Here is a 21230-nt window from a genome sequence, read left to right on the forward strand (position 1 = left end):
TGATCAGATCACGGGGAAAAGATTTTCATATCAAAACACCTTTCACCTTCGTACGGGGCGCCCCTGAGGGGATCTGCTGACTTCCTCCCTGGGCGGCGAGCACCTTGGGCAGGGAGGGTGCGGACCCAACTGGGAGCCCTCCTCCCAGCCCTGCCCAGTGCGCCAGCAAGCAAGCCTTTACAGAACTGTCTGTCCTGTCTTTTCTTTCTGCACACCAGGAGAAAGCACACTGATGGTCAGACCAATGAAGTCAGTGTACTTTGCCTACAAAGAAAGAGGCGATCGCTCCGTTCAGCGGGGATTCTCTGCACAGCCGTCCAGTATCATACAGCCGCACAAGAATTTAAAACCCATCCCAGTTTGCATCTGCTTACGGGATGCCTTCTAGCTTTTTCTAAGTTTCCCACTTCTCATTACTTAGCGGGCAACTTGTGATCAAAGAGCAAACACCAGCCTCGCTCTCAGAAGGGTGACGAGCAGTCTCCTGCAGGGCCGACTGAGGACAGCGGCTGGCACGCAGGGCAGGCCAGGGCGAAGGAGCCACTTCCAGCTCCCGGGACAGCCCAGGAGCCCCCCGAGGGAACGGAGCTGGAGAGGCAGCAGGCGAGGTTCCGACCTCTCCTAGGAACCAGGTGTCTCAATGAAACGTGTGCCACTGTTGTCTGCAAGCCTTCTGATGCCAGTGTGAGGGCAGGCGCGGGTTGGCAGGGGGTGGGAGAATTAACAGATCCGAATGCCCCACATGAACAGCTGCACTGTCCCCAGCAAGGAGCCTGGCATGGCCGCCTCTATTAACAGCCAGGACAGGGCCTGATTAGACGTGGAAATTTCCAGAAGGATGTGGGAGAGAAGACGACCTGACGTCCAGGTCACTTCTGACCCCTCATACCTGCGGTGGACCAGGGTGCGTGGATGGCCGGCGCGGCGGGCTCCTGGTGCTGCGGGAAGAGCCGGCCCAGCCGGTCCTGCGCCTCGGGCTGGCCTCTGTCCTCGCTGTCCTTCCTCCTGGCGCTCTCCTCCCTCCGGAGGCGCTGCTCCTCGTGGGGCCTCCGCGGCCGCTGCTGCTCATCGTCCTGCAGCCCATGCTCGGGGCCCTGCCCGGCCCTCTCCTGAGCCCGCCTGCCAACAAGATGCTCGGTTACCGCGGGACGCGCCTCCAGGTTGGCAGGAAACCACATCCGGCCAGCGGGATGCTCACGCCCCGGCCGGAGCGCTGAGCGCTCTGCACCAGCGAACAAGGCTCCGGGCCCCATTCTGAGATGAAACCACAGCTTAGGGAATCACAGCAAGAGCATCCTGGTCTCTGCTGTAGCTTAGCCCCTGGTCAGAACAATGACTCCTCCTCACCTTTACCAGCAGTGCGACCTGCAAACACCCGGGCCGTACAGCCCGCGGGCATAACGTCCACGAAGAACTGCTCCCTACCCCCCGGCCTGAGAAAAGCCCAAGCACAGGCTCAAACTGCTGCGCAGCCGGAACCAAACCCCGCCACGAAGTCAGTGGCTGCCTCTTCACGTTTTTTGTCTAAATTCAATAATCCATCTTTACGATTTATACTGTATCATTGGGATATTTGGCTATTTGTGTCTAAAATCAATAGAAATGTAAAAAGCAAGTATCCAGTAACAAAATCAGACACACCAACAGTTAAAGATAAATGCCTACAATGTACAGCAGAAAGTTAGAAATGAAGACCACACACACTCACACTCACACACTCAGACAGAAACAGCCGTGCCTGTCCCGGGCAGCAGCGAACGCTCTCCTAGGTCCCGAGTTTAACTGGCAGCTGAGGAGGAGGAGGAGGGCGGTCAGTCCTGGAGGAAGGCTGTGTGGCCAGCCCCTCGCTGCTGTTGAGAGGCTGTGCCTGGAAGAGTGTGGTCACTGGCACGCAGTGAGTGCACCACAGGCCCAGGCTCCCTGGACAGTCCTACTGACCAGAGTTGTAAGTCAGGAGAGCTCTGGGAACCAAGCAAAACCTGGGCTACTTATACGTGCAAAGATTTATATACACACGTTTGTACGCACACGCACACGCGCACACACACACACACACGCACACACACACACGCAGACTGAAGGCTCCTTCTGGCGCGGAAGACACCTGCAGAAGCCAGCACATAGTGGACACTCCCAGTGCCTTCCAGATGGGCCCGCCCCCCGAAAAGACCCACCTCTGGGCCTCCTCCTTTTGTTTTTCTAACTCGATGATCCTTCGCTCTTGTTCTTTCTGTTTCAGGCGTTCGGCCTCTATGGACTTTTGCTTCTGGAGTTGCTGCTTATTATGTATTTCTCTTAATTCCTATAAAATCAAGAAACAGGTGATGCATGAGGCGACAGCACTGCCACTGTCTGTGAGCGACATTTCACAGTGGATAGGCCTAGGCATTTAGGGAGAACATTTCAGAGGTGAAGAGCGTGACCTTGGAAAGCTGCCACCCCCTCCACTCTGGTAGGACTGCGCTCCAGGAGCTGGCAAGGCCACTGCAGGGAGCTGTGCACACGCCCATGCACACCGCGCTCTCCACCCGTGCTCAGAGGTCGCTGCACACACCCATGCATGCTGCACTCTCCCCAGTGCTCAGAGGCCGCTGTACACGCCCATGCACACCACGCTCTCCACCAGTGCTCAGAGGCCGCTGCACACGCCCATGCACACCGCGCTCTCCACCAGTGCTCAGAGGCCGCTGCACACGCCCATGCACACCACGCTCTCCACCAGTGCTCAGAGGCCACTGCACACACCCATGCATGCTGCACTCTCCACCAGTGCTCAGAGGCTGCTGCAGAGAGCCGTGCACACACCCATGCACACCACGCTCTCCACCAGTTCTCAGAGGCCGCTGCACACGCCCATGCATGCTGCACTCTCCACCAGTGCTCAGAGGCCGCTGCAGAGAGCCGTGCACAAGCCCCGTGCACACCTCGCGCTCCACCCGTGCTCAGAGGCCGTGTTAGCCTGGGAAGGGCATTCCAGGAGCCCCAGGGCCCAACTCAGCAATAACAATGGGGCGTGACCGGTTTAAGACACGGTGCTGATCATGATTAAAACCTCGAGATCTTTCTGGTCACGAAGGAACACCAGCCTCCACTGGCTTTGACAATGCACACACCTCCTCACGTACCATCTCCACTAAAACCTCACCTCCTCCTCCTGCTGCCCTGCCTCCGAACAAAGGGCCAGCCTCTGCTCCGTGACCTCCTGCTCCCCCACCCAGGCCGCTTGCCTTCAAATCACCTCTTTCAGAGCATCTTCTCTCTAAAGCCAGTGCGACAGCGTCGGCCGCCCAGACTCGACCAGCCAGCAGTGACAGGGAGTAAAGAGCCTGCCAGCACCTTGGACCCCATTTCCCCATCCGATACCGGCCCAGCAGAACCAGGCGCTTTTTCACGGGCTACTGAAAATACAACGCAGCTTACGATAGTCAAGCTGAAGCTTAAACGCCCAAAAGGATGAACAAAAATGCCAGTTCAGGGGAACCCTGGAGGTGCAGTCACTGGAACCGATCTGACTGCGTCAACCACCCAGGAGCCCACAGACCTGCGGGGACTGCGCGGCCCGGCTGCCGAGGGTTGGTCCCCGTGGCCAGCCCGGGTCTGCGTGGGGAGGCTTAGAGCTACGGCTGCCTGTTGCTCTGGCTTTGCTCACTGCCAAGTCCACAGGTGGCTCTCGCTGCCTTGAACTCCTGCCTTCAGGTTCATTCAGAGACTGAAGCCCAGGGTCTCGGAAGCACGTGGAGCAGGTCAGTGTTAAAACGCTCTTCTTCCCCGTGAAGAGCCCTGAGTGTCAGACTAACCTTTCCTGCCAGCGGGGCTGCTCTTAAGAGGAAGCCCAACGCACCACCCAGCACTCTGTACCCTGAGAGGCCCCGGCCCAATGGGCTACAAGAGAAGTTTAACTGGAGATCAGGAGGTTAGGGAGAGACAGGGCCCGGAGGGAGGGAGGTACCAGGGCCGGGGACGGGGGAGAGGGGGCCGCTTCAGTGGGCGGCCCAGCAGATGAGAGCGGACCCTCCAGGCAGGGTGCAGCACGAGGAGGCAACTTGGCGGCCTAGTCCCCATGGCAGCAGCCCTGGCACCTGGCTTGCAAATTGAAGGGTGCCTGGGACAGGGAGGGGCAAGGAAGCCACGACTGCAGACGGGGAGGCACTAAGAACAGCACCACCCCCAGGAAAGAGAATCCCGTTTTCCATTCTCCTCCTCACCGTCACACCATGGGATGTAAAACTTTCATGTGTTTAAAAATTCAGCAGGATTCCTTCCCAGAGGAATGTGGATTCAAGCATAAATAGTATTCTCTGATAACATAAATGAACATGTGATTCATGTTTTGAATTTGCTATTTCTGAGACAAAGAGATAAAGTGGGCCAATTCCTGGTGCTGGTGTGATCTGCACCCTCGGCTCAAGCTGACACATGTCCACACGACAAGGAAACACAGGCGTGACACTGAGCCACCCGAGTCCCTGCGAGGACCCAGTCACCGGCGCAGACGGCGCTCTCCCGCCAGCCCAGCGCCAACGCCAACGCCCTTTAAGGCAGGTCAGAGGGGATGGGAAGATTCCCTTCCGATCCTACTTTAAACTCCATCTCCAACGGTGGCGGGTTCTGGAACAGAAAGGAGGATTTACGGAAACAGACTACAGCGAGCGGTGCGGACTGCACAGACACCTGCATGCCGACCCAGGTGCCCTGCGGCCAGAGGCGGGACGAGCCAAGCAGGGGCTCCCTCTCCGCTTGGGACCTGCTACATCGCAGACAACGTTTCGTTACACAAATGCCTTCTTCCTCTCAGGTCTCTGTTATTTAGGGTTTTATTTTTAGCGCAGGAATAAACCAAAAAGGTGTAAGTGGTAGGCAAAGTAACTCTGAGCTGAAACTCAATACAAAGGAGAGGAGAGGACAGGAAGGAGTAACGTCTGTCTGAGGCCCAGAAGCCCGGGTGTGCGTGGAAAGAGAACGTTATTTATGCAGGAAAAGTGGACTCACAGGCGGAGTGACAGTCAAAATGCCCAGCCCCGGGTCCTCGGGGGCACCGGCCTCGGAGAGCGGGCGCGGGCCCGTGGGGCACACACACTTCTCACTGCACCCAAGGCGCACTCTGCGCATCTGCTCTCCGCACTGTCCCTGGCTCCCGGTGACAGAGGCTCTGACAGGTCATGGGACACAAAGTGAAGCCCTGTGAGGTCAAGCTAGTGACGTATTAGGAGGCACTATAACATGAAAGCGGAAAGCAATGAGTTTAGGGCTCAGCTGCGCGCTCTCCCGGAGCGTGGGGCCCCCGCTTCGGCCACCGCCTCCCCTGCCCGCGCCGCCTCGGACCGGCTGTGCGATGAGACCACCGTCTTCCATGAGCAAACATGTGCCCCAGTTCTGTGCTGGTCTTGGTCACACACTATGGGGTTTCTGAGGGCGGGGAGGTTACTGCCAGGCACGGCAGGGCCTCTGTGCACACGAGTGAACTGCAGAAACCCGTGACTGTCCCCCCCGCCGCCCCAGGTGAGGTCAGCCTGGCCCCAGAGGCGTGAAGCTGAAAGCTGCAGAGCACTTCCCAGGAGCTCTGGCCGGATGGGTAACCCGGGCACGGCCTTGCTGTCGCTCAGGGCGACTGGGTTGAGACTGCTGCTTCCTGTCAGGGGGTCCGTGTGATTTCCCACCGCTCCCAGCACCACTCGCAGCCCCGAGTGTCCGTGGGGTGCACTGAGGGAGACTCAGGTTCTTTGCTTCCTTTCTACATTCAATTCTGTACACTTTCATCGCCCTAGTGAGTGTTTTTTAACTAAATTATCACGGCTCGCATGAACCGCCCGCTCCTGCGGCAGTCGCATACAAGAACACGAGCTTTCTTATTACACAGACCAACCCACGCGGCCTCAAGCAAACTCACGGAGGAACTTAGACGTATGGCACCACCACAGCAGTGACAGTGTGTGGAGCAACGCCTGGCACTCCTGTTGGGGGAAAGGCTCCGTGCTCCTGACTGGCCTTCGGTGATGGCGCCACCATCCAACCAGATGGGTGATGACGGGTAAGTCTTGTAACAACTAAGCTTCGTGAAGCGGGGTGTGGTGTTGCGGCTCGTTGTGCTGCGGGCCTTGGGGAGCTCCGGGGCGTGCTGCCCTGCGTGAGTCGAAGGTGGAGTGAGGTAGGAAGAGGCAGTGCAGCCCCTAAGACAACGCGGCGTGGAGCTTGTAGCCGCCAGCAACTTCTGTACTTGGAGAAGCTCCGCCCTAAAATGCGGCTGCGCTTCAAACACTCCGATGGTCACAGAAACCACTGCCGCGTTCGGTAAAACGGGGCCTGATGCCACTGCCCTGGGAGTGGAACCGGAGATGGGCTTCCATCTGAGCCGACATGTTGGCGTGTGACTAAGTCTAATGAGGCTTCCGTAGGAGCTGAAAGCAGTTTTCCCGGCCACAGCCGGACAGAACTTCAACCTCGATGTTTGGTTCTGATCAGCCTATTCTGACACTTAGCAAAAGATTCTTACTGTTCAGCATTTCAATGTGCTCATCATTCGCACCAATTTACTTCCCCGGAAATCATGCATATTGAGTTATGTCTTTAAATCTATTCCCACGCCAGAATCTTATCGACAGATGAGATTTAGAAAGATTGGGTGACAAAGTGCCCAGCACAATACTTGTGTGTTTTAGTTTCATACAGAACTAACATCTCAGGAGCTGTGCGCACTCTGGACCTTGTGTGGTTCATCCCTTCAGTCACTTCAAACACAGAAAGCAGGGCTGCTGTGGTTACTGGCCTGCCCGCTCCATGCTTACGTCTCCCGCATTCACACAAGTATACATCAGCGTGGCTCAACTTTCTGGTTTTTACTCCACGTCGTAGTTATGACTTAGAGTCTGCTATCAGCCTCCTCCGGTGCTGACGGAAAGCCTCCACCGTGAAAACCTGCATGGACAGACGCACGTCTTTGATGTCTCCAGGCAACAAGCCTTCAGTTCATTTTAATGTTTGCACTTGATGTGCAACTTACAGGGAGGCCTGCGAGAGACTGAGGGGCTAGTAAGTATTTTTAGTAAAATTTTGCCTGTGTCTTAGTGGAACATGTAGAACATGCTCTTTGGTAAACATTTTCTTAAAGGCAGACATGCTAGGTTGTAGCTAAAACGTTTCTTAATCACAAAAATTCTGAGATTCTTGTATTTTTTCCATACATTCTGAAGTTGTTTACCAACTTGTTTTTGTTTGAAGAGTGACTTTTCCCTTCCCCCCCTCTCTTGCAAAAAATAAAAGGAGTGGGTTTCTGCTAATGAATTGAGCAAGCATCTAATGTCTTATCTCCTGGGTGACCTAATGTTTGGATACTTGATCATCTGTTTTATTATGTCATTAATACAATGGTAATGTGTCTTGATGTTAGTTCAGCCATATATTTACACTGTTTGGGAATGGTGCCTACAGCTCTGTGGGAGAAATAATCTGTCAGTGTTCACCAGCTTCTAAAAATGTAATGCGAGAGCTTAAACATCTAAATCAATGAGATGCATTTATCACAAAAAAAACAAGTGAATTTAAAGAATCCACAGGAAAAATTATGCTAATGATGTATTTTAAATACATCAAATACATGAAGGCAGATATTTAAAAACTAAAGCGCATTGATGCATTGGTACATCAGCTACATCAGCGTCAGAGGCGGGCTGGACATCCGCTGCAGCTCCAAGCTTCCCGAGGAAACTCGGCCATAAAACAACAGATGTCACATCAAGGAGCAGACGCGCTGGCATCCTCCGACCCAGATCTGCAGGCTGCAGCGCTTTTCCAGTGCCTCCGCCATCCAACCTGCTGGGACCGCAATCGGTTCTAAGACAACCCGGATGCCGCAAACGCAGGCGCTCCGGCTCTTCCGTCCTCTCTTGCACTTGGAGTGTAAGCTGGCATGAACCAAAACATGCAGGAAGCAGGATTCTTAAGTCAGTCACTTTTTTAAAGTTGAACTTACGAGAGGCGATCTTCAGAATGAAGGAACATGTACTAAACACGGGCTGATGGCTCACGCCTGTGCCCGACAAGGACCCGGAGACAGAGCCCTTCACGTGCGGAGCAGAGGGCCGCCCTGTCGCTCCTTCCTTTCCAACAGTTTAAAAACCTCGAGCACAGTGACAGTTACTTTTATTCCATCAGGGAAAGGGTTTGAAGGCATCATTAAATTCTCTCCTTGGGAAAGTAGAGAACTATTGGGAGACCAGCTCAGAAAAGCTTCACACAATTCTGTCAACTGCTGCTGGTGGTCAACCTCATGAAAGGGGCCCTGCAAACGCCATGCAACATGTCAGTTACTTCTCTACTAAAACTAAGATAAACACAGAACCAGGAAGAATTTGCTAAGAATCAAAACTCAGTATCTCACGCGGGGCGCTCCCTAAAACTAACAACGACTCATGTCTTTGCTGGATATTTCTCTAACAATATGATATCAAGTACAACTTTGCTGATTTTTCTTCTATAAGTTCTATTCAAGGGTCTGATATGTTCTATACTAGATATAATGTGCAATCATTTAATCTACCTCCTAATAAAAGTATGATACCTTTCTTAAAAAACAAGAAAGCATTAAATATTCATTAAAGAAGTTTTAGCTACCTGTTACAAACAAACACATGGGAAGATAAAACTCCCGTAAAGTGTGAAGTGCATATAAATTGAAATGAGATTTTCATCACCAATAATGCCCACAGAATTCTGAGACACGACGGTTTCGTAAGCAGGGCCTGTGCGCGAGCTCTGGCTGCACGAGCACCACTGACCCGCTCGCCAACGGGGACGTGGGCCTTTCCCGGCAGAGAGCTCTGGCTTTCAAAGCGCTTTGATCAAACCGATTATGAACCACAGTAAGAAAATGATTGGCAAATAAAGATTCTGTCTTGTATTAAGATACGTGAAAACCAGCTTAATTTAACTTTATCCCTTCAACCAAGGAGGAAAAGTCACTTCTTTCCCTGGAGAATGAAGATATTATCACCATAAAACATCTCTGGACAGCTCTGGCGCACAGCCCAAGTGCTTCTAAAGCGATCGCTTGACAAATTAAATACTCGAGAAGCCAGCTTCTCCCGGGAGCCTGGCTCGCTGCCAAGTTCACTGAAGACGGCTGCTCTGGGCGGTGCGGGCGCAGGACCACTTGACCTAAACACGGCGGCTCTGCTCACTCGCTCTCAGACACGCACAGCTGGAGGCAGCGCGTGAGGCGGGACCACTGGAGGGAGAGAGGAGCATCCACTGAACCACACGATGGGATCCTTTCCATAGACTCCGCACCGACGCTTGTGGAGAGGAAATAACCGGCAATCAGGGCCACCAAGAGCAGCCGTTCACCGACATTTCCTGCTAATTTGTGTGACTTTTTGAAGGCTAACTCTGCTTCTGGTTTTTGCCTAGGCTGCCTCGGAAAAGAGACAAAATAATAAACCTTCCTGACTTGAAATTCATGAGCTCACCGCCATGCACCTAAATAAGGACACACCCGTCACATTTATGGTCACCTCCTCAGGTTAATGTGAAACTGGCCTCACAGGAGGCGGATCTAGGCACCAGCATCAGAAACACGGTGCTGCTTTGCCTGAACCTAGTGCCTCTGTAAGAGCTTTTATGTAAATCAGCTCCCTGCTTGGTCCACAGGAGGGGTGCGTAGCACACAACATCAGAACTTTTAAAAAGCCTTTGAGTCTTAAAGTACAGTAACTCATCCCAATCAAGTGGTTGCAAAACAAATCGAAAGCTGCTTTTAAAAGCCAATCACCAAACCCCACGAGGACAGGGCAGTCAGTGCCTGAGTGAAACCTGAACAATAGCTGAGATTACAAAACACAGAACTGCACCGAAATCAGGGTCAGCTGATATTCCACTGACCACAGAATCATAACACAGGTTCACTCCTGATACATAAAACATAGAGTTATAAACACGTTGACCGGTTATTTAAATTCTAAGACATGTTTAAATATGACTTCTAAACCCGAAGTCAGTACTCAACCAAACAGAAGTCCAATTCCCCACGGCACAGCCAGCAGCCGATGTAGCCCGAGTGCCAACAGGAATGCACTGGGGAGCGGTGTGCATATGCATGTGCACATGTGCGCATGTGCATGTGTGTGCACATCTGTGTGCATGTAAGTGTGCGTGTGAAGGGGTCAGGAAACAGGTGGACAGAGAGCGAAAGAGCTAGAAGATGCTGTCCTCTTGGCAACAGGAAGAGCTCATTAAGAACCTGCTCTCAGGCCTCCCTTACTTCACCAGAAAGAGAAAACTGACTCCATTTTGTCTAGAAAATCTAAGTTTTCCCAAAGTGTCTTATCTTTATTTACAAGGCAATACCCCATTATCTTAAATGCACGTCAATCTAAAGGATACAATGGTCAGAGGTTTGGCTAAACAAGAGAATTGAAAGAAACTTATGTTTTTCAAAAGAGTGAGTTCTGCCCTGGCTGGGTGGCCCACAGACTGTGTCCCCCCTGCACCAAAACGTTTCGTGTTCGATTCCCGGTCGGGGCACGTGCAGGGGCAACAGATTGAGTTTTGCCTTTTCCAGATCACCTTTTCTTAAATATTTTTTAAGTCTCATAAACAAAGTAACCCACACTATAACTGACACACTCAACCCAGCCGGCCAGAGGCAGCTGGGCGGGCCCAGGATCTGCCGCGCGGCTCTGTTGGCTATTTTGAGCCCTGGGAGTGTTCGGCTTATTTTTCTACATTCAAGGAATCTGCGTAAAGTGTCCACAATCACAAGCACGGTGAAGGAGCTGGAGAATTTCACTTCTTCTGGGGAAAAGAGGGCTTTTCAAAATGACCCTACCGGTAAACATAAAATTTAATCTTGAACAAAATAAGAGCAAACCATGAAACAGCCAAACGTCACTTACTGGTGCGAGAAAGCGGCAGCTGTCTGAATTCCCACCGACCGGCCTTGCCGTCTCTGCCCTCCTCTTTCTGGGTCTCGCCTGTCCTCAGTTTCCCTCCGCATCTCCTCCCCTAACTTCTGCCCTGCAGCTCTTCCTTCAGCTCTTGGCTCCTTCCCCTGGCCGCTGACACGGGGCCTCCTCTGCCTTCGCAGTGAGCTGCCTGCCAGGAAAGCAAGTGTCTGCAGCCAAGAGCCGCCCTCGCTGTGCCTGCCTACAACCCGGTCCTGGAGGGGCTGGAGGCCAGCTGTCGTCCCAGGCAGGATGCCTGCTGCCAGGAGCCGCTGGTGTCCAAGGTAAGCCTGGATTTCCCACACACGTGAGCAATGTAATTCCTAACTCTGAGTTCATCCTAAATATTCATATTTTGCTAAGATAAAAAATAAACTACTGTCCCCCTTTGCAACAGTATACTGACTAGACAGTTTCCCGCGGGATGGAAATACGCCTATGGACACCGTCACTGGGCGTCTCTTTCCGGCTGCGGCACCAGTGCAGACGCGAGTGCCTCCACGGCTGCTGTAGAGACGAGCGGGCTGTCCCTCCCGGCTTGCAATCAGGAGCTTCCACCGTCGCTCGCAGTTTGTCAAGAGGAAAGACTCACTCAGACACAACGATTAATTTCAATGAACTAATCATTCCTAACTTTGACAAAAGAAGTTAGCACATAGGCACACACTGTGTAAGCACAGGAGCCAAGTGAAAAAAATCACTAGGTCGGCTCAAAAAAATTTCCCCTCAGAGCACTTTCCTGGAATGGCACAACTGAGAAAATTTCATTACCTACTATTGGGGGGAAAAAAGAAAAGCACAAATATCTCAGCTCAGATGTCTAGAGAGCCCAGCCTGGAATCTCAATTCAAAGGTCAACTAAAAACCTCAAATATGCTTCCTAATTTTTCTATTTTTAATGAAAAAAAACCAGTTTTACTTTTTTCTTAGTTACAAAAGCTAAATTAGCCAAAGTCAGTATAAAGGATTTTAAGTTAAAAAAGGAAAATGAGTACCTGGAAAAAAAGTATAAAATCCAATTTCATATCAGAACATAATTACTAAAAACTCCACTATGTACTTCAATCTAAAGTCTGTGCTCACTGTTGATGGGAAATGAACTGTGTACCTTCTGGGTTTGTTTTAAGATGCACATTCTTAGGTGACAAGGTTGTGCAGTTAAACTGAAGGCACCAAATCAGAGGGAGGCTGGGACAACCATCTTCCCACTCCCCTCCGAGCTCTGGCGTCTTCTGACCTTTGTGTGAATGGCACAAAATCCCACACCACTTCCGGACAGAGACAAAGCAATCCCTCCATTCAACAATAAACTTCAAATATGAGGCAACAAAATAAAGATCTACATTCAAGGACAACCCTGAAGATAAAAAGTGGCAGAAAAATTCTTGGTTTTAAAAGAGAAAACAGTCCCTTTTCAGTCTTCAAAGGACCTAAGGAAGACGGAGCTTTCGCAGCCTTGCTTTTGGGAGTCAGCCTGGGGTCGTCAGCAACAGACGAAAGGAGGGAGAGGCACAGAAATGCAATTCAGCTCAGAGACAGGCGTCATGCTGGGGCCACTCACTCACCCACAATTCAGATGCCAAAATCCCTGCTATGTGTGAGAGGAGAAACATGCGTTCAGGCTGTGACGTTCAACCAGCCTGATGGAGCTGCGCCGGGGCTGGGGACCGGACCGCCTGGCCTGGCGGGGACGCGAGGGGCAGGGCGCAGCGCGGGCACAGCACGCTACCTTCAGCTGGTTGTTGAAAATGTCGATCTCCTGCAGTTTGGATCTCGTTTCCTTCTCAACTTCATCCAGCTGGTCTCGGAGCTGCTGGCGAGCCAGTTCTTTTGCTTCTAAGGCCCTTTTGAGTGTGAGAAGTGAATCTCCTGTTTTAGAAAAATATTGCAAGATCAGAAAAACCAACTGGCGGTGAGGAAAACCGGTTTTTAATATTCTTTCAAGTGAGGAAATTCCTGTCAGTGAAAAGCAAAAGGCCAGGCAACACCTACTGTGCAGACTGTTCTGCTGGACCTGTTTCAGCTGGTCATTGAGTATCTGCTTCTCCGGGATCAGCCTGCCGAGCATCTGCTGCGCCTCCTGGAGGAGGAGGAAAGACGGTGAGTGAGGGGAAGGCCCGGGTCCAGGCTGACCCTCCAGCCAGACCTCAGCCAGTTCTGTGCCCCAAACACTCCCACCCGCAGCCCGAGGCCTGGGGGGAACCGCGCTCAGCTGCCAATGCGGGCGCGTCCCGCTTTCTTCCGAGGAGCACTGTGTGCCAAAGGCTTTGCACCGAGATCAGGTTGAGATGGTCATAGCTCCCTTGGTGTTTCTTAAACTTTTATTGACTTACTGCCTGTTTATAAGCTTTTAAAAATGTACTTGGCGGAGAAATTAAAGCAACGGCTTCCCAGTGGCGCTGCTCAGATGTGGCCGGGGGGGTGGGGGGAGGGCGCGCTGGCTCGGCGGTTTAATGGGGACTACGCTGCTCTGAACTTGGCTCTGTAGGGGCTCCGCTGAGGCTGACCACACACCGGGGACTGGACACTGATCAGACATTTCCAACCTGGCACCTGGGCTGCCACCGGTTCCTCCGCGCTCAGCAAGGCGCTGCCATTTCAAGGCACCAGCATTCCTGAAACAACTACTGTTTACCCGACGTGAGAGAAACCAAATCACACGGTACCAGGCTATTTGGAGTTTTCCTGGATGCCTTGCCAAGCACTGTACTTGCTTAAGTTCAGGGGAAATTATCCTCACAGTTTCTGCACCTTTCAGTAAATGACAGCCTTCCCAGTGTAGAATAAGGAATATTTAACTTCTATTTTTACCTAAATTTAAAAAAACATCTCTATATATTGGCTTTTGGTTTGAAAAAAATAGAAATATCTTTTAAAAAATTTTTTCATCCAGGTTCAGAGCCAGTTGTCTGGAACAACCATCCTTAGATACACAGGCTTGTGTGTCAGAAGTCACTGTGCCACGTGTCTGAAGAGCAGCGGGCTTAGTAGCTTCACAGGGAGGACTTGGAATAGTCTTCTCGTATGAGTAATACACACACACCCCAAATTTGGACAAAACAGAACATACAAACAGATCTTTCTCCAAAAAGCCAGGAGCTCCTCCGGTCCTCCCTGGACGAAGGCAGGGCCCCCGCCCCCAGCACCGGAGTCTCTCCTGAACCACCTCACACAGTGAGCAGCGCGATGAAGCGTGCTCAGCTCACTCCGCTCCTCTTCTTGGTTAATGTGACCCATGTGTCTGACTGAGACAAGCCAACATGGGGGCTCGCTCCTCACTGGCACAGCCAGGACCCCTCGTTCAAGGAGGAAAGGGAGCCCCTATCTCAGTACCTAGATTTCTTCAAACCATGTGTTACTTTTCACTTCACCAAATTTTCCGGAACCCTGATTTGTATTTTATTATCAACTAGAGGCCCGGAGCACGGGTGGGGCCGGCCGGCCAGGGGAAGGGGCTGCAGGCAGTTGGTTGGCCAGCCCCGCCCCCTGGTCGAACTCCTGGTCGAGGGGACAATTTGCATATTAGCCTTTTATTATATAGGATAAGTGAACATGCTGTCAATCTTATATAATAAAAATGTGTTTGGTGCGATAAGGAATAAGCACACGGCCTTCACTCCTAAGTTTTCCAAGGGAATGTTTTATGAAACTGCTCATAAAGAGTTAATGAAAGACAGAGGGAGCTGGAATAATGTTTTCAAGCAATTTGTGGCGCTGAACATCTGATACTATTACATTATGTCTCCAACTGACTGGGACTTCCAAGAACCTAAAACAACTGACAGGACTGAAGAGAAACCCACATTTAGAAAATGATAGAGTTCAACACTCTCCCAGCGGCCGAAGGAAGTCACAAAACCAGTGAGGACGTGGGAGACACAAACACCATGAACCAACTTGATCGGGCTGACGTTACGGGACACGCCACCCAAGTACGAGGGCACATTCTGTACAAGTGACAGGTCCTATGCTGAGCCATAAAGCAATCAGAAAGATGTCTGGAAAAAATCCAAATATTTGGAGATTAAACGGCATAATTCCAAATAACTCATCAAAGGAAAAATGACAAAGGAAATAAAAAATATTTTGAATTAAATGAATATGAAAACACTACACGTTAAAAATTTTGTGTAATATGGCTACAACAATACTTAGAGGAAAATTTATAGCTTAAAATGTTTATATCAGAAATGAAGAAAGGTCCAAATTCAATAATGTAAGTTTCCCCTTTATGAAACTAAAAATAAGCAAATTAAACCCAATTTTGATAGAAGGGAATAAAATGCCTCAATAAATGAAAAAGAAAATGAACATACCATAGAGAAAAATTAATAAAAATAAAGGCTTTGAAAAAAATCAATACAACCAGTAAACTTCTAGCTAGAACTGATGAAGAAAAGGAGGAGGAGGAAGGGAAGAGAGGATTAAGAGAAGGAAGAGGGGAAGGGAGAGGAGGAGGAAGAGGAGGAGATGGGGAGGGAGAGAGGAAATACAGAATTTCAGTACCAGGAATGAAAGAAGTGACATTACTACAGATACTACAGACTGCTAAAGAATAATAAGAGAATATTGTAAACAACTTTATACAAATAAATTTGATTCCTTAGATGAACGAGACAAATTCATTGAAAGATAGAAATTATCGAAAGACTCAAGAAGAAACAGAGAATCTGACGAGCCCTATAGCTATTGAATAAGTTTTCGCCCTGGCTGGTTTGGCTCAGTGGGTAGAGCGTCGGCCTGCGGACTGAAGGGTCCCGGGTTCGATTCCAGCCAAGGGCACATGCCCTGGTTGCGGGCTCAATCCCTGGTGGGGGGCATGCAGGAGGCAGCCATTCGATGATTCTCTCTCATCATTGATGTTTTTCTCTCTCTCCCTCTCCCTTCCTCTATGAAGTCAATAAAAGAAATATATTTTAAATAAATAAATAAATTTTGCAATAAAAGTCCTACCACCCAGAAAACTCTTAGCACAGAAGGCTTCGCTGGTGAATGCCACCAAATACTCAAAGAAGAAATACCATTTCAACAAAAACATTTTTAGAAAATAGGGGAAAAAGGATAGTCTCCAACTTATCTTCATATTTATTACCCTGATACTAAAACTAGACAAGGACATTACAAGAAGACTATAAACTAGTATTTCTCATGAATTTAAATGAAAAATCTTTAATAATAGCAAACTGAATCTTGTAAAATATTTTTTAAATGGCAATACATCATGAGCAAGTGGGGTTTATCCCAGAAATAGAAGGTAGTCTAACATTCAAATTTCAACCAAAGTAAGTCATTATACCGGGGGAGGGGAAGGGGAGAGGGCAAAAGTAGGTTTACAGTTGAGTACTAGAAACAGTTGATCCTTGCATTGTTATTTAATAATTATTACATTATTTTCCATATAAACAACTGGAAACCTACCTTTATCCCACTCTGTATTAAAAAAAACAATGGGGGGAAAACATGTAAACGTCTCAACAGATCCAGGAAAAACATTACCCAATTAGACACCTGTTCATGGCCATAACTCTCAGCAGAAAGGGGCCAGAAGGGAAGTCCCTCGACCTGATCAAGGGCAGCTACCAGCAAACCTACAGCTAGCACCGTCCTTAATGGCGAGACTGAAGCCTTTCCCCCAAGATCAAAAACAGGACTCGCACCATTTCTACTCACAACAGTACTGGAGGCTGTGATCAATGCAGTCAGGACAAACAAATACATACATAAATAAATGGAAGGTAGGTAGATTGGAAAGTAAGAAATGGCTGTCATTATTTGCAGACAATGTGCTTATGTACACAGAAACTCTATATTTCTATATATTGGCATCAAATAATAAGGAAATTGAAGTAACATAAAAAACCATGACATACTTAGGGGTAAACTTTACAAAATATGTACAAGACTTATACACTAAAAACTACAAAACACTGTTTAGAGGAATTTAAAATAACTGAAATAAAATTGAGAAATATAAGACTCAATATTGTCAAGATGTCGATTCTTCCCAAATTGATTTATAAAGTCAATGAAACACCAATCAAAACTCTAAGCGTCTTTGTAAAAATTAACAAGCTGATCTAAAACTTATGTGGCAATGTAAAGGATATAAACTACTCAAAATAATGTGGAAAAAAAAGAATATTGAAGATTTCAGAGTAATTTATTTTAAAAATTATTATAAAGCTACAGGTATCAACAGAGTAAGGTCCTGGTGAAAGAACAGACACAGATCAATGGAACACAGTAAAGTCTAGAAAAGACCTTGACAAATATGATCAATTGATTTTCAAAAAGCTGCCATGGTAATTCAGTGCGGAAAATTATAGTATTTTTAATAAATGTTGTTAGAACAATTAGGTACTAGTATGGAGAAAAACGAACCTTACCCTTCACCTTATACTTACATAAAAATCAACTTGAAGTGAATCACAGACCTAAGCATGTAAATAAAACTACAAAACCACTGGAAGAAAATAGAAGAGAAAATATCTGCAATCTGAGGCTAGCCAAAGATTTTTTTAGATAGGACACGAAAAACCATGAACCATAAAATAAAAACTTAAGAAACTTATCAAAATTTGAAACTTCTACCCTTTAAAAAGCACCATTACAAAAAAAAAGAGGCAAGCCACAGACTGGGTAAAAATATCTGCAAGTCATATATCCGACAAAGGACTTGTTAAAAGAATAAAAATCTCATAAAAACAACCCAATAAGAAAATGGGCAAAAGATTTGTTCACAAAAGACATACACAAGAAGGTACAGCCACTACACATGAAGTGAGGCCCAATGGCATGAGCTTTCAGGAAAATGCAAACTAAAGCCACTGTCAGATACTGTCCCACACCAAGTGGAAACGTTACAGTAAAAAGCGGTAACAATGCCAAGTGTCGGCACAGATGAGGGACAACTGAAGCACTCACAACCGCCACACACCGCTGGTGAGAATGCAAAGTGCACAACCATCACACACTGCTGGTGGGAATGCAAAATGTACAACCGCTCACACCCCGCTGGTGGGAATGCAAAGTGCACAACCGCCACACACCGCTGGTGGGAATGCAAAGTGCACAACCATCACACCCCACTGGTGGGAATGCAAAGTGCACAACCGCCACACACCCCGCTGGTGGGAATGCAAAGTGCACAACCATCACACACCGCTGGTGGGAATGCAAAATGTACAACCGCCACACACCGCTGGTGAGAATGCAAAGTGCACAAGTGCTCACACACCGCTGGTGGGAATGCAAAGTGCACAACCATCACACCCCGCTGGTGAGAATGCAAAGTGCACAACCGCCACACACCGCTGGTGAGAATGCAAAGTGCACAAGTGCTCACACACCGCTGGTGGGAACGCAAAGTGCACAAGTGCTCACACACCGCTGGTGGGAATGCAAAGTGCACAACCGCCACACACCGCTGGTGGGAATGCAAAGTGCACAACCATCACACACCGCTGGTGGGAATGCAAAGTGCACAAGCGCTCACACACCGCTGGTGAGAATGCAAAGTGCACAACCGCTCACACACCGCTGGTGAGAATGCAAAGTGCACAACTGCCACACACCGCTGGTGGGAATGCAAAATGTACAACCGCTCACACACCGCTGGTGGGAATGCAAAGTGCACAACCGCCACACACCGCTGGTGAGAATGCAAAATGTACAACCGCTCACACACCACTGGTGGGAATGCAAAGTGCACAACCGCCACACACCGCTGGTGAGAATGCAAAATGTACAACCGCTCACACACCGCTGGTGGGAATGCAAAGTGCACAACCGCCACACACCGCTGGTGAGAATGCAAAATGTACAACCGCTCACACACCACTGGTGGGAATGCAAAGTGCACAACCGCCACACACCACTGGTGAGAATGCAAAGTGCACAAGCGCTCACACACCGCTGGTGAGAATGCAAAGTGCACAAGCGCTCACACACCGCTGGTGAGAATGCAAAGTGCACAAGCGCTCACACACCGCTGGTGAGAATGCAAAGTGCACAAGCGCTCACACACCGCTGGTGAGAATGCAAAGTGCACAACCGCCACACACCGCTGGTGGGAATGCAAAATGCACAACCGCCACACACCGCTGGTGGGAATGCAAAATGCACAACCGCCACACACCGCTGGTGGGAATGCAAAATGCACAACCGCCACACACCGCTGGTGGGAATGCAAAATGTACAACCGCTCACACACTGCTGGTGAGAATGCAAAGTGCACAACCATCACACACCGCTGGTGGGAATGCAAAATGCACAACCGCCACACACCGCTGGTGAGAATGCAAAATGTACAACCGCTTTGGAAACAGTCTGATAGAGCTGAGCACGCACTTATATGACACAGAAATTCAACTCCTAAAATTTAGCCAACAGAAATCAAACGTATTTCCACATAAAGACCTGGAAATAAATGATCACTGCAGTTTGTTTGTTTGTTTTTTCACAAACGTCTGGAACTGGAAAGAGCCTAAATGTCAATCGACAGGTGAATGGATAAATAAGGAAATACTACTCAGTGATGAAAAAGAACAAACTACTGATTCATGCAACAAAACGAATAAATGTCAATATCGTGCTGAGAAAAGAAGCTGAGATAAAAGTCACAGTTAAAACGTGGTGATATGCAGAACAATATCTACTTGAATTTGGTGCTCCCCACCCCCCAACTCAACAACCGAAACCAGATCAGGCGATGTTATGACAACCTGGTGGTCAACTTTGCATAGGTAATAAGATCAAAGCTGCACTCTATCGTGTCCCCAACTATTCTCTATTTGTGTATCTCTCATACTCCCCCAAACACTTACACTGCACTTCTTCACTGTCATGATCATGATAAAGTCCCATGACGGACTGTAGGTCCTACACGGTCCAGCCCCCACCTGCCCCAGCCACAGTGGTCTCCCTGCTGTCACCTGTACCTTAGAGACCAGCTGCAGCCTTGGGACGTTCCCACCGCTGTCTCCCCACCTGGGACCGGCTCTGCCGCACCTCCCCACTCCCCACGGCTCAGCCGCTCGTCTCCTAAGTCTCTGGCAAATGAAACCCTCACCGAGGCCTGTCCGGGCCACCTTAGTTAAGATCGCAACCCTCCCTGCTCCCTCTGCAGCACACCGTTCACGCTCTAACAGAGGGCACACCTGACTTATTTAAGGTGAGCTCCATGAAGGCGAGGCTCTCCCCTCTGCTGCTCACTGCTGGACCTCTGTGCCCAGGGGGCGCCCGGCCCAGCACACGGCGCTCAGCTGACGTGTGCTGAGTGGGTTTGCTAGACAGCCTGTTGGTTCAAGGACCTGGTCTGCTTCGCTGTGACTGCCCGGAACCGAGTGCACGCTGAGCGCGTGGTGCTGGCTGCACATCCGAGGGGCCCCTTCCTCACCTGTAACTGCTGCTGCAGGTGGGTGATTTCGGCGATTCGCAGCTCCCTGGACTTGTTTGTGCTCTCAATTTCTTGCCTTTGGGTGGCCAGTCGACATCTGATATCTTGAAGTTTTCCTTCAAGCTGATGCTTTTTATCATTCTTTAACAGATGAAAAATAATAAACATTATTACCATTTTAATTGTTTGATGTTGATATAGTCCCAAAGCAAAATCCAATTTCACTCACCAGAGCTTCTAATTCAAATTCCAAAGTCTTCTTCTTGGCTTTCAGTACAACTATGTCTTCTTGTTCTTTGTTTCTTTGGTTTAATAGTTCCTGTCTTCGATTTCGCTCCCATTCAAGTTGTCGCTGCCTTTCAAGTTCTCGTTTTGCAGCCTGGGACACACAGAAACAGATGATTTGTTAACTGTTCAGTTCTTATACTATACAATGTCTCTTAATAAATGATAACAGCGGGTAAGTCTTTTCTGTTAGGTATGAAATGTTATTAAACATTTTGAGAAATTCCATTACAAAATAGGAAAATAAAACTTAGATCAGCAGTTCTCAACCTGTGGGTCACGACCCCTTTGGGGGTTGAATGACCCTTTCACAGGGGTCACCTAAGACCATCGGAAAACACATATATAATTACATATTGTTTTTGTGATTAATCACTATGCTTTAATTATGTTCAATTTGTAACAATGAAATTGGGGGTCACCACAACATGAGGAACTGTATTAAAGGGTCGCAGCATTAGAAAGGTTGAGAACCACTGACTTAGATAAATACAGCGGTTAAAAAATCTGCACTGAATCCCCACCCTTTCCACCAAACAAACCTTCGTGTCCCTACACTGCATATGAATGCACAGGAAAAGTCTGGAGAAATACTTAACCCATATCAGTGGCTT

At 49.0% G+C, this 21230-nt stretch overlaps 1 protein-coding gene across 6 annotated transcripts in view; it reads right to left on the reverse strand.

The window, feature by feature from the left end:
* ITSN1 (intersectin 1) overlaps nt 1-21230 on the reverse strand; it is a 149288-nt gene that overhangs the window by 57283 nt on the left and 70775 nt on the right. For all 6 annotated transcript variants that reach the window (XM_070407249.1, XM_070407246.1, XM_070407248.1 and 3 more), the window contains exons 13-18: nt 20561-20710; nt 20332-20472; nt 12927-13014; nt 12664-12803; nt 2175-2302; nt 890-1119 (exon numbers count right to left, since the gene is read on the reverse strand). In XM_070407249.1, the coding sequence (XP_070263350.1) occupies nt 890-1119; nt 2175-2302; nt 12664-12803; nt 12927-13014; nt 20332-20472; nt 20561-20710 (877 nt within the window). The remainder of the gene's footprint in view (nt 1-889; nt 1120-2174; nt 2303-12663; nt 12804-12926; nt 13015-20331; nt 20473-20560; nt 20711-21230) is intronic.

The sequence above is a fragment of the Myotis yumanensis genome, unplaced genomic scaffold (genome assembly GCF_028538775.1).
Source record: "Myotis yumanensis isolate MYYU_CA2020_CCGP unplaced genomic scaffold, mMyoYum1.0.hap1 SCAF_2, whole genome shotgun sequence".
Classification (NCBI taxonomy): domain Eukaryota; kingdom Metazoa; phylum Chordata; class Mammalia; order Chiroptera; family Vespertilionidae; genus Myotis; species Myotis yumanensis.